The sequence below is a fragment of the Silurus meridionalis genome, chromosome 3 (genome assembly GCF_014805685.1).
Source record: "Silurus meridionalis isolate SWU-2019-XX chromosome 3, ASM1480568v1, whole genome shotgun sequence".
In the NCBI taxonomy this organism is placed as follows: domain Eukaryota; kingdom Metazoa; phylum Chordata; class Actinopteri; order Siluriformes; family Siluridae; genus Silurus; species Silurus meridionalis.
Genome location: NC_060886.1, coordinates 9,602,646 through 9,617,477, shown reverse-complemented (window position 1 = coordinate 9,617,477; position 14,832 = coordinate 9,602,646). Strand labels below are relative to the sequence as shown.

At 37.5% G+C, this 14,832-nt stretch overlaps 1 protein-coding gene across 1 annotated transcript; it reads right to left on the bottom strand.

Annotated features, from left to right (window-relative positions):
• On the bottom strand, positions 1–11,449 carry gja5a (gap junction protein, alpha 5a). The gene is given in 3 exon segments (XM_046845492.1): positions 1–2,893; positions 2,896–3,882; positions 11,149–11,449. Coding segments are annotated over 2 exon segments (1,227 nt in total). The 5' UTR covers positions 3,845–3,882; positions 11,149–11,449; the 3' UTR covers positions 1–2,615.
• Between the last annotated feature and the right edge of the window lie 3,383 nt (positions 11,450–14,832).

The window sequence follows — 14,832 nt, the reverse complement described above, 5'->3', positions numbered from 1 at the left end:
TCCAAGTGAATCCAAAAGTTTATTTTTGTTTGTTTGTTTCTATTGTAGAATGAAACACAAGTGAGGATATGTAACGAATGACTGAATAATTTGAAATAGCATGCCATCTGAGAAACAAAGTAATCTAAGGTATAGATCAATGTGCATAATACACAGTAAACTGCCATTCACACCTTGTTTTACATAAATTAACACACACACACACACACACACATATACACACACACACACACACACACACACACACAGTCTTTAGGATTGCATTGCAGTAGTGTACACTGTGGCATATTTCATTGCCTTTGCTAATATGGCTGTTAAATTCTTCTCAAATGCACATTTGTGTAGACATACATTTAGTCATTTACACACACACACACACACACACACACACACACACACACACACACACACACACACACACACACACACACACACACACACACACACACACACACACACACATATATATTATTATATATATGCTAAAAGTGTTCAAAATTATCTTAAACCCTGGTTTCCGATTTCTATTCGCATTTCTAATAAACTAAAATGCAGCGAGAAGATTAGAGACAGATGATCCGCTGTGGCGACCCCTAACGGGAGCAGCCTAAAAAAGAAAAAAATGCAGCGAGAAGATGTTTTCATCTCAGCTTGTGTTGCCTTCTGGACTAGTATAAAGTACTGAAAGTGATTAACCGTTTGTCAGACTGATTATCATGTTATAATTTTTGCTCTGTGCTTTAGTAAGTCACTTGGTGAATCACAGAGAGCTATTTAGTAAGACTGAATGACTTTAGTCTCACAGGAAGCTTGATACAAATGTGCTTTCTATAACATCCTGAAGATCTTATATCTATGTGTGCACTAGATGTTTAATTGTTTAAATGTACTATTCGGTTAAGGCACAAATCTTATTTCAGAAGATGAATGGCTTGAGAGTCAAAGGAATAAAAACCTGCTACCAAGATTATATTTGGTCAGAGTTGCTTGTTGCACATGTCAGTTTGCCCAACACATTGTTTGCATGACGTCTTCATTGGTAATGTACCCTTGCCTTTACCCAGTCTACAGTCAAATTATTGGTTTGAAAAATTTTCTCTTTTACATTCACAGTAATACAAAAGTCCTTTACTTTATATAAGTACTTGACACTCATACATTTCACAGTCCTGACTTGCTTGATGTGTTGTTTTGGTTTATTGGCATTGAACACTTTGGTTCATAAATTTGCACATTGCTTGACTTATGTGCAAAATATAAAACAGTGATTTTTGATGATAAAGATATTCTCTTGCTTTCCATTTTCACATGAGATGTGCTGTCTATTGTATTTTTACTATTATTATTCTCATTCTTAGTCTCAGTGTCATTTCAGAAATGTGCAAATTACAAATCAAGCCATTCCATAGTTTACTTTCCCCATACAAAGTATAACTTCAATTACTCTGTCATATTCTAATATTATACAGCAGTTTCAGTGAAACCAAAAAAAGGTGCTCTGATACAGATTCTCTCTCTCTCTCTCTCTCTCTCTCTCTCTCTCTCTCTCTCTCTCTCTCTCTCTCTCTCTCTCTCTTTCACAACATCTATATTTTACTTATTGTCTTCTCCTAAAAGCCTTCAAAGACACTCCCTATACAAAAAATTCTCATGGCAGAATCTCAGATACATTCACAAAAAAAAGAAAAATGCTGGCTTATTTTTCCAATTTTGTTTGGGTCAGATAATTGGGTTGACAAGGGGTTGGTGATAAGCAATCTTGCATAATAGGCTGAGGACCTGAAGGAGAACAGGCATAAAGCATCAACATTTCATTTTTCTAGAATTTTCAATTGCAGGAAATAAATCAGTGGCAACTGCAAGAAATGCTAGTTGCATGATTCATCTGCAATTTGATTGTCATCCCTCAGTATTTCCAAATGTCTGTGGATTGACCCCAACTGTAAAAGCTGGTTTCAACGTTTAGGCAGAATTTCATGTCTACAGCCCAGCAATGTATTTATGTTTACCATATTTTTTCTATCAGGATCAATAAAATCCTATTTTAAGCAGCATTAAATCGCACGCTGGGTTAGCATCCATATTGTGTCCAGTGCATGGTTTCCAAATTGACCCAAATTGTGTTATATGTACCCAAGCATTTTTTTGGAAAGTACACACAAACATGCATTATATGGCCCCAAGAATGTGGACACCTGACCAGTCATAACTATATGTGCTTGTTTAACATCTCAATCATGTTGTTATTCTAAAAATCTGTTATAATAACCTCCCCTCTTCTGGGAAGGATTTACACTAGATTTTAGAATGTTGCTGTGTGTTTCTTGCACTCATAAGTGAAGCCAGCAGTTTATCCCAAAGGAGGTCAGTGATGTTAAGGTCAGGGTTTTGTGCAATTCTTCTACTCTTTATGGACATTGTCATTCTGGAACAGGTTTAGAGTGTAGTTTCAGTGAATGTAAATTATAATGCTACAACATACAAAGCATTTCAGACCAATATATGCTACCAATTTTGTTGGCAACAGTCCTACATATGGGTATAAGGATCTGGGGTCTACATGTCTTGGGAATAAATTACTTCACCGCCAAACACTTGGGTCTGGCATCACCCCTTCACACTGCTAGGTCAGGCCGTGTTTTGCTGCTGTTAGAGCCACTAGTCTTGCTAAATTGGCGTTTGTCTCTGATGAAGCTGCTGTTGGATGTTGGTGTAGATGGAGCACTTGGTAGTACTTCAGCAGGAGTGTTTTCACAAGCCATAATGGCTGGTTGATGGTCAAAGTTTATCCTCAAGAAATCCTCCTCTGCCTCCAGGTCATCATGGCTGCGACGGCAGTGGCGCTCAGTGGCCAGGTTGACCGAGTTCTGCTGGTGGGCCAAGTGGTTGGTAAAGGTTGGAAGCTTGAGTGGATGGAATGAACATGGTGATGAACATGTCCAGGTGAGGATGAGCCTATTCCTGATGTTAAGCACTGATTAAAAGCTGGAGGTGGGGTGCAGTTCTTGGCAGGATGTGGCTGGGAGCTGTCTGAAAAGTTAGGTGCCATGGGTGCAGAAACAGCATTTGTGATTTTGCTGTTGGCTTCAGTGTTGCTGTTAGTGGTATGGCTTTTAGCATACTTACGAAAGAAGCTCCTGCACTGCTTCCAGCCAAGGTGATATAGCTCCAAAACACTGAGGAAAAGGGAGACACCTGCCACCACCAACATGAACACAATGAAGACGTTCTTCTCTGTCGGTCGTGACATGTAGCAGTTGACTGGGTTGGGACATGGTGAAGTATTGCAGTGGTACAACGACTTTAGAAAAATCCCATATATCATATACTGAATCACAATGAAGGTCACTTCCATGACCAAGCGGATCAGGATGCTTAATACATACGTCTTTAACAGTGCACCTTTAAGGCGAATCTTGGCTGGTGTTTCAGAAACCTTTTCTTTTTGCTCCAGGTACTCCTTCTCACCACTTCCTGGCTCCCCTCTTTCCTCATCATTCTCGCGCATCTCTTGCACTTGCCGCCGGCGTTTCTCCTCCATGCGCACAGTGTGCATGGCATGGCCCATGTAAATAAGTGAGGGTGTGGAGACAAAGACAATCTGCAACACCCAATAGCGGATGTGGGCAATGGGAAAGGCGCTGTCATAACAAACATTAGTGCAACCGGGTTGCTGCGTGTCGCACATGAAGTCGGACTGCTCATCACCCCATGACGACTCGGCTGCTGTACCCAGGACCAGGATACGGAAGATGAAAAGGATTGTGAGCCACACCTTTCCCACCGAAGTCGAGTGCTCTTGGACTTCCTCCAGGAAATTTCCAAGGAGACTCCAGTCCCCCATGGTTCTTTACTACTTACACTTCTGTTCCCTCGGACTGCCTATGGGGAAATATTAGAAGAATGTAGTTTTGATTAATACCTGTACTGTATGGACACAGGGAAGCACCACAAGAAATAAATATGCTTCGCTTTATAATATTTGATCAATTCTGTTTGCTATATTTCATTTATTCTGCAGGTGGCACTAATATTCCATGGTTATACAATTTATTTTTGGACTCTATATGCTGTCAGGAAAAAAAAAATATATTATACAAATAGCTTTGCAAGGTACAGATAATGGACACTTAAAACAATGAACCCAAGGTCTAATACCTTGTTATGCATGTTTGTCGTGCACATATACAAATTTGGTATATGCATATGTAACTAAACCTAATCAATTTGATCAAACAACCCTTTTTTCTTTCACATAGCTCTCTTGGCTTTGTCCCAACAAACCCAGATCCTTAGGCTCAGCTTCTTAATCCTCTAAATTTGTATATGTTGTGTATGTATGTTAAGCGTGTGTCAGAAAGAGAATGAACAGCCCACTGAAAATGCACAGTGGGTTAAATGTTTCTAATCCTGGCATGCCTCTCCCTAGTTTCATGGTCAGTTTAAGTAGGGACTTGCTTATGTGGCCTTTACAATACAGGGCATTAGGGTAATGCAAGTGGCATGGGAATTGCTCATGTCCAAATCCCAGCATGGGTGACCCTTTTAGACAACAGTGCAGCTGTCGCCACACCACCTGACCTTGTGTATTTTTCTTTTTCACTATGTGTATATATATGTGTGCAATGCATTTGAGAGAACACAGACCAGATCTATATTTAGGAGTTTACCACAAAAAATTATACCAGCATTCCATGGTTCAGTGGAAAATTCATGCCATTGAAAAAAGCACATAATAACAATAATCTTTCTCTAAAGATTCCTGTCTGTTAATGCCTGGGAAAGTCGGTAGAATTGGCTAAAAAAATATCTGACATATAAATTATTCAGGTTATTTATCACTTATTTTACATTAGAGAGTGAATCTTGTAATCGTGAGACGTCAAATAAAAATGCATGCCTGATGTTCATGAATGTTGTCAGTGTTAGTAAAACTACTAAATAAAAAAGACTCATATTAAAGATTTCCATTAGGTGACCAATTAATCTAATTTGTCAAGTTCTGCCAAACTGCCACTTGGGTGCCCTTAAGTGTGCCCAAAACCCTTATCTGCTCTAAGGGAACCGTGTTATGGCTGACAATGTGTTCTGACTCCAGTTTTCTCATCAGGGCTTATATAAAGAAAAAGAATTTCACTATATAGTGAGCACATGTAAAATTTATATATAACCATATAGGATTTCTTTCTTTTTCTTCTGCCTGTGAGACAAATCACAGTTACAATGAAAACCCTGGCAAGCCCATTATTTCTTCTAAAACCGACTTCGCCCCTATTACTTATGCATTTTTATGATAAAAGTGCAGAGTTGCACAACTCGGTTTTTCCTTGGGGCAGAGCTCATTTCCTAACCAGAAAAATGTTAACTCAAGGAAAAAGTAAGAATAGCAATACTTTGCTGTATTGTTTTTCTGCTGCTATATTTCAAATTCTATGATTACAAAAGACTCATATGTTTTACTGTCCCATTAAGAGAGGCAAAAGCTCATGCTGTGTACTGCATTCCTATACGCATATGTGTGCTGCATCCATCCTGTGCTAAACCTTTAGGTTGCTTTAGCTGAGCCCAAATATGGACTTAGCTTTCAGAGGCTCTTTCATACAATTGTATTGTACTTACAGTTCAAAACACTCTGAGGCATTAAGAATCCTAACCTGATCAATGACCAACACAAAGTGCATCTGAGTAATCTTATAAGCATGTTGTTTACACTTACTGAAGATTTCCTATCTTGGACCTAATAACAATCTGATAGATGTTTATTTCAAATGGATTGTTAAATAGCCAATGCTCTCGAATTTGCAAACAAGAAATCGGAAGCCTACAATACATACATATGCAGTGCAATACATATGCAATATGGCATTATGGCAGTATGCGGTAATTGGGATTAAAAGTTACCACGCACACACATGCGGCTGGGTCTATGAAATAAATCCTTTCACCTCAATTAGGACATTATAGCAGTGCCATATTAAACAGTAGGAGCAAAGCAAAACAGTGCTATCTGATGTTTTCGAAGGCTTAGAGCACCAATTTGTGACAGAAGGAATTTCCTTTATACTAAAATTAATGTCCAATGCTATTGTACTTAAACAGGTTTTAATGGGACATGGCCATTATGGCACAGTGCCAGGGTAAAATAATGGCACACTAAAATTCACTGAAAGCTACTAAAAGCACAATATGTTTTAAAATGCACTCATTTATTGGAAGTCAAGTTTAATGATTGAAATATGTTTTTATCTACAAAGGTTCCATCTTCTTAAGCATAGAGTTTAAATCAATAATAGAAGAAACGAAACCGTTGGAATTCAACAATGACTCCTGATAACGTCATTTCGCCAGTATATGGACAAAACCAGCTTGTTTGAGTTGGATAATTCCTCACGTTTTCAGCATTATTAAATTATTCATAATCATTATTTAAGTCAAGTCATCAAGTTTATTTCTTTAGCGCTTTTCACAACAGACATTGTCTCAAAGCAGCTTTACAGAAATCAACAGTTAAGATGAATGGTGTGCATTTATCCCTGATGAGCAGCCGTGGCGACTGTGGCAAGGAAAAACTCCCTTAGATGTTATGAGGAAGAAACCTTGAGAGGAACCAGACTCAAAAGGGGAACCCATCCTCATTTGGGTGACATCAAGAGTTTGATCAATACTGTTTATTAACGTGATCCTATGCTGCAGATGGACATTTTCCATTTAGATCACATAAAACAGCCATGTTATGTTTGTTGTGTGAATTTCTTTTTTATTTAGTTTGATTGCACTAAAACTTATAAAACTTATGGCATCCTGTATCAAACTGAAACTTTGGAACCTGATTTTGAAGGCTGTGTAATACATTGCTATCTATAAAAATGGACAAGAGTTCACAGAAGAGCTAAAAACAGATGCAGCCATGTTGAAGCCTAAATCATGAATTTTTCTCAGAGCATAGTTTGCCATAATTTTTGGCAAACAAAATCGACCAGGCAGATTTAGCATGGGGTAAAGGTATGTTAGAAGTCATTTGTATCTTAATATAGGTTTGAATATGATTTGTATATGTATTAATGCGGTGTAAAAAGAAATGGTATGAATAGTCGGTATGTAAACCATAAGGATCGTTTTTTGTTAGTGTCATAACAGACTGAAGATTTTATTTATTTTAAGGGAGTGTGTTACTGAAATTTTCTTTAGAACACTGTAAAACATGTGAAATGCAGTAGGGAAAAGTAATTAATTAACCAGGATTCTCTAAAAACATACCAGTAAACATCTTCTCAATGCATCCAAATAAATGAAACATGAAGGCCAATATAATGGCACATGGTTTGGTGGAATTTAACAAAGATCTGTGTGTGTGTGTGTGTGTGTGTGTGTGTGTGTGTGTGTGTGTGTGTGTGTGTGTGTGTGTGTGCGTGCATGCTGGATGTGTTCGATTGGAGTGCTCTTGGTGGGAACAGAATGTTAGACGCTTAGAAAACAGCAGTGGGAAGGAAATACCCATCTGATTCATTGGCATTGCAGTCTCCGTCTTCCCTACTCCCCCTTTTCCCTTCTGTCTTTTTTTTTCCCACATCTTCATTTTCTTCTTTCTCTTAGGAAGCAATTTCAAACAATATGATTTCCTCCAGACTAGCTCTCACAGGAGTCAGTGTGAAAGGATAACAGGGTCTTTTTCCTTTTTTCCACCATAGAGTGTATGTATAAGAGAGAGAGCGAGAGAGAGAGAGAGAGAGAGAGAGAGAGAGGTTATTGAGGGGACATAGAGGGTCACTTGATTAAGAAATTTTTTATCATGCCAAGACAATGCATCTAACAATTCATTAGACAGCTGGACCTTATCACCAGACATTTATGAGGTGTTGTAGACAAGGGTGAACAAATATGCTTTTTTCTTCAAAACATGTACAATAGGAGGGTAAAACACACACAACGAACAATGAAAACAGCGAACACAAGCATTTTTGTACAATGACCTAAAGGGAAGGGACGATTGTTTACATTTTCTAATTAGACTCTTTAATGATCATGTGATAAAATCAGGCTAACTCGAAAGGAAGAGAGATAATCAGGACTGTTTGCGTAGATACCAGTTGAAAGCTGAATAGATGTTCCTTTGTTGTGAGCTTTTTGATCAGTGAGGCATTCTCAAAACTTTATTTTGTCTGTTTAGCAGGATGTAAGGAAGGTGTAGTGGAAACGACTGTTTCTATTAATAGTTACGAAAGCTACATGAAGAGCTGTATTTAAATAAGTGCATTTATTTGTGTATTGTAAGTGACATGTTTTATATGATGACAAAATATGGATGTAAGCACTAATATTTGATGTGTAATGCTCTGTATATGTAAGACTTGTAAGAGATGCAAGAGAATGCACTGAGAAGTAAGTCATATACGTTATGTGAAGTATAATGAAGCTTGTAAAGCCATAAATTAAATCACTTGGCTTTAGAAATCCATGAGTCCACCACAGTAGAAAAGATTTTATCAACTGTATAGTATAAATATATATGGTTCGATCTAACTTCATTAGCTATCATTATTTATCAAAAACAGTTTTAGAGAAGCAGGTTTGCAGCGTCACCTAAATGATTATGTTTTGGTTCTGTATTTTAAAATACAGAGACAAAGAGAATACTACATCTCTTCAAAGCATACGTATTGACACTTATGCCTGAGTGTCAGACATAACCTGGATGAATCTCTGAATATTGTATATGCTCTATGAATATATCACTGTCAAGTAAAAGTAATAACAAAAATAAAGTAAAGAATAACACACCACCCTATAACCTCCCGAGCTAAGAACGTTCCGGTAACGGTCTGCAAAGGTGCCAGGCTTCGTTGGCATGTGCTGCCTTGCTGCTTTTCCTCAAGGCGCTGATGTTGCCGTGGCCACGCTGATGCTGAAACCATAAGAGGCTCTGTAGCATCCACACATGGCCCCTACCTCTACCAGTTTAGGATAAATATTTACAGAAGCCCATTCCCTCAAACCAGAGACCAGTGACGACCAGTGTCACTTCGCTGACTGCCATCACACCTACTTACCGTAATGCAGTTTGAATTGTTTGAAGGTGAAGGTCTTACTGATCTGGCTGATTTTATATGGCACTGAGCTGGACTGGTAACTGGTTTATTCACACTCATGTATAGAATTAAGCTGCTCTGTTTGTTTAAAGATGATGTTAAAAGCTTGGAGTAATAGAGAATCAGTTGCAGCTGTAAAGTCCATAAATGACTCTCCATCACACACCATTATCACTTCCAGCTAAAGTGTAAACCTAGGAGTACAGATGGGATCAAACCCTAACCCTAACTTGCACATGACGGTGATTGAGAAAAGAAAATAGTCAAAATTATTAATTCTGAGACTAGGACATGGAGGAAAAGCTGTCATCTGTGAGTGTCATGTATAAGACTGAGATACACCACCATTACCTCATAAACATAAAAAAATTCAATAAAACAGTAAATATATCAGAGGTTATTCGTTGCTCGTCACACCGATGGCCTGCTAGCTTTCCTGATGACATTTAGGAGAAAATCAATTTCTGCGTGTTTGATTGCTAGGTGAATAATGTGTGACCTTAAAAGGTGGTTTAGACATGCGCTCCGCTAACACTAAACGCAGATCTACAGTACGCCCTCCAACTACTACATACCACTGAACGTTAACGTTTAAAGTTTAAATGTAAAATTTACCATCAAATGTGCTGTAAAAAACATGACATTTCAGAGATAGCTCAAGTTACTGTTATGATCGAATTCATAGACAATTGAATTACATGGTTCTATCTGACGGTCTTTTGGTTTTAAGATAAATGAAATATGATAACATAACCTGCCAAAATAAATCTACAAGTATGAAATGTAGTAATAATGTCCAGTGGTAGGTTTAATAAAGATAGATTTGACTATATTTAATATATTTTTACTTGCTATGTCAGAATACAGCATTTTTTTTCATGAACGAATCTTTGCAAACACATCTGATAGATCCTCAAAATACCAAACGTTGTCTATCGTGTTTTGTGCAATCATTTACATGCTATTATGTTGTAGATGATTTCAGCATCTACTTTTCACACATTTACACATACAGCTTTTATTTAAATTGCTTTTAGGCAAAAGAGTCTTTAATCTCAACTGTCTGTGTTTCTCACACTGACTGACCATGTGTGAGTCCCCTGTGATGTTGCCATTAGAGGCTTTAAAAAAAAAACCCTGAATGGATTAAAGCTACATAAACTAAGTGGACAGACTGTGAATATTAGCACTAGAGTGAAGAAGTGGTTACGCTCTTTGTACACAAAAAGCAAACTTTGGTAATCCGCCGTGTACACTCATGTGATTGATTACCATACACAAGAAATATAGAGAGACAGGAGACTTGTGCCGAGTTACAGCAAGTAAAGATCACCTCAAGCTGTTGTCATGGGATGTATAGAAACTCAAACATACATTTTAGTAATGCATGTCAATGACAGAAGGCTGTTGGTTGGACAAATTTGAACAAATATAGTTAATGTTAAATATTAATTAATAGTATTACAGCTAACACGTTAAATGTAACCTAGAACTTGTAGCAGCTTGTAGTATTTATTACTATTTTAGTTTTAATTTGAATTTAATAGTGTAAATAGTGCGTTTTTAACTAAATCTTTTAAACTAGTTTTTGCATCTTCTATCTTCTATTCGGGGTCATTCATTGAGGCTAAAATTAGATCTGGTCTACATGGTGAAGTCTAATACTTTCACAAATCTTCATGGTGCTTTATCAGCAAGTTGTACTGGTAATTTTCTTTATAATTTGATAGAAATGACTAGGATACACAGCCATACATGTATAGTACAAACCCTTATTAAACATCTCACATTTCTCACATGTAAATTATTTTAAAAGCTTCTCAGATATTTTCTAAAAAATAATTTGTTTTCTTTGCAGGATTTAAAGTTAATATTTAAATGAACATTCCATAAAAACATACAGCACATACAGTTTTATATCGCTATTAGAGGGCAAGTCTTTTTGTCCAGCCACTCTGACAATTCTGTTGTCTTTGAAGTGACTTGATGTGTGTTCAAGAAACATCAGAGACCATTTGACATACACAAACTCAAAGAGTATTGAAGAGGAGCTCATCATTACCTGTTCCACTGCTGTCTCAACTGTATAGGAGTGCAGTTCGGTGTTCCGACCGCTGTCTCTCTGAGGATGAGTAAGAAAGTCTGTAACCTCTTACTCCGGGGTACGTGGAGTTCTAGACTTCTGTTGGCCGCTTAGTATTGTGTCCGGTGAACAATGATGCTCCCTGTAAAGATCTGTAGATATGTCTGTGAGTCTGTTGTGATAAGTTGCTTGTGCTGCTCTAAAGTTGTTGGCATGCTCTCCTAGTTGGAATGAGGGCATGAGCATGGGGCAAACAGAGAAATACTGGACCATCTCTGGGAGTGTTCCCTACTGCACCCCCCCCCCCCCTTGCCCAGGACATACACAAGCACACACATATGTCCTCCTCCCTCTTCTCTTCCTCTCTCTTGCCCCACTCTTCAATTGCTGCCACTTTAGCTTGGTGAGAAGAATACCACAGTGGAAGAAAAGGAAGTGAGATTGTATTGGAACACAATGGGTGTTCAGCTCATGTTGCTTATGAAGTTTTAGTGCTTCTGGTTCACACTGGTACTCGTGTCTTAGTAAGATTATGTATGTCTGTGTGAAATCCATTACTGGTTTAATCATCACCTTCTAATATGTACTTGGTCAGATCTTTTTTCTGTTTTTTTTTTCCCCTTCCCATTTCAGGTTATAGATAAAGTGTAGAATGAATACAATATCATATACATTTGAAATAAAATCAACTTTAAATGTTTTTAGTATGTTTTCTTTGCAATGTTGAATGAGATTTTCAGAATGCTTTGATTCATTTTAGTATGAAGCTGATATAAACTAGGTCTTACTTGTTTCCCGTATTTTCCTCTTTCCCCCCTCCATGTCAGGCAGCTGATATGTGCCAGTCTTATATAATGGAACTGATTTTGGTTCATTTCCACCTTGCTCTAGGGTTGGAGTATCTAATTTGTAATGTTAATGTTTTTGTTTTGATTCCACCTTGCTGTAGGGTGTCTGTTCATATGGATGTGAGATAGGAACCCATTTTGCATTTAAGTCCTCTTTCCTGTAGGGTTTGTGTGTGTTTTTTATATCCTGGTAGGAATTATATGTCCCCATAAGGTTAGGTATATCTGTTAGTCTCTGTGTTAGTCTCTGTGATTATGGCATGGGTTAGAGTTTGGTGCAGGCATAACCTTGTTTTTGTAGCATTCATTTTTTAACTCAAGTATGTTTGTTTCTTTGTGCATGATGCATGTTCACTAAGGCAGTCACTCACTCAGGCTTAATTTAGTGCACATAATATAAGAGGTACATGAGGACAGTGGTGATGACATGCCATTATTATCCTTGCCTACTTAAAATACCATCTAAAACTTCACAACAGATGGACAGATGGTAAGAAAAAAACTGTTCAGCAGGATTTCTTGTAAAAATGCTAAAAATAAAGGAAACAATTTTAAAAGCAGATACAGAAGTGTCTTCAATGTCACTGTACATGCAGTGAAATTTTTTTAACAAATGTCCATGTTATGAACTGTTTCTGCAGTGAATGAATATGTGGTGTATAGACTGTGAATGGATATTAAGCTTGGTCTGAACTGTTTTGCTTGGTTTTTGTGATAAGAATTCAGTACGCTTGTCAGCACAATCCTTGACAACTAAAAATCTGGAATACATGTGATCCGAGTCAGTGCATGAAAATGTGCATCTGTGAGAGCACTGATAACTATACAGTGTTGCCAATGACAAATATATAGTAGGTTCAAGAGACAGGATGGTTTTCAAATGATGGGGGTTTTTTTTCTAATTTTTGCTGTATTTTATATAATGCTAATGTATTAGACTTTTTTTTTTTTTTTTTTACAGCTGCAGGCTTTTCCTATTAACCTCTTTATCTATGCAGCTGATATCCCAACACGTGATACAATACACACAAACAGGCACTAAAGCCAGTGCGTAACTAAACACACAGATTATTGCTCGAACTGTAGAAATAAATAAACTCAGTAATATTCCACTTCTTACTGCACACATTAATCAGAAAGGACAAATCACACACTTAATGAGTACAAGTGGTTCAAGCATGGGGGTTTATCCCTCTCTTCTCTCCTTTCTATAATTCACAATTACATTGCATATACTGAAACCCATACCTTTCTTATGACATGGAATGCAATATTTATATTATAATGAAATAAGTTCTCTGCTTTTGACCAAGCAAATTAAAACTATTTAAAATATTTGTATTCACCTTCCCTGTTAATGTTTGTCATGGATAAAAGGTGTAAAGTACTTTTCGGTTCACTACAATTTGTATTCTGCATATGATTAGGTTTGTGACAAATAAATAATTTTAAATCTTGAATATATTATTACATTTAAATACCACTTTAATTACTGAATATTAAAGTAGAGGTCCATAGCTTGTACATCGCTAGCAGAATCATGCTACTGCAGTCATTTCATCTTGCATATTGTGGCCAGTTCTTTAGAAAGGATTTCATAATGTGAGTTGTACAATGGGACCTCATTTACATGTATGACATTTAGCTGATGCACTCATAGACTTACAAAAGTGCTTGACCTATCTTAGCAAAAGCACATTCTAATGCTAGCTCAGTATGTCAGAAACTAAGAGTTCCAGCTGTCATGGAGGTGGTCTCATATTAAAAAATTACACACAAAACACATACTTTTTTAAAATGCTTGCTGAAGAGGTAGGTTTTTAATCTTCAAAATGTCTTCCCTGTATCCTGAGCGATAGTGGTTCCAGTTCTAAAAGTGCTAAAAGATCAGAAGGTGTGGGGTGCTGAGCATGGTGTTATAGTGCTTTAATATAAGTGGATAAGTGTAAGTAGGCATCAGTGTTTTAAAACACCAAGATCCCGGTGGAGTGAGTATAGCAAAAGGGTGGTGTGCGAGATTAAAACCAAGTTGTCCAGCAGCTTTCTTGTTCAGACATAGTCTTCAGTGGAAAGAAATGGCTAAAGGATAAAAAGGAGCAACTATTGACTGGTGCAACCAAGCTAGGTCAGCAATATGAGGCAAGGATCTTGTCCGGGAAGATCACAAAATTTTGAGATGGAGATTCAGGAGTGTACAGATTTGGTTTTAGCTGATCAGTTACCATGACAAGATCCATAGAGTAACATAAATGTCTGATGGAGGAAAGGACAAACGTGTCATTAGCATATTAGTGGAATGAAAACCCATGTCCCAAACAGAGGATGAACATGAGCACTGAACAATGTAGGACAGCAGTGGAGATTCCGCATGGAGCAGTGGAGGATACCTTTCACCTGCTGTGATATGACTGTCTGTCTAGTCAAGAAGCAACCTACTCGAATTATGTCACAAATTCCAAGAATCATGATTAAACAGTGCTTTTAAGCATTTCAGAAAGAAAGTCAGTCAATAGTTTTTGATGTCAGTGGCATCAGCAGCACCCTGAATTCAATTGGTAGATGACCAGATGTGATGTATTTGAAAAAGAAGGAGGGAAGAAGTAAAAGGTTCTGGAGCATTGTAGAGAAGATGGGATTCATCAGTCAGTACCTTACACCCCACTGAATCATTTTATTTGACATATTTAAATTAATGCATTCAAATCTTGGTCCAAATATGTACAGTAAACCGAGCATGCAGCACAGAGTACACATTGAGAAACATGATCCAGCAACCTATTAATAAACTGAAAGAACATGAGCATGGAACTGTGCT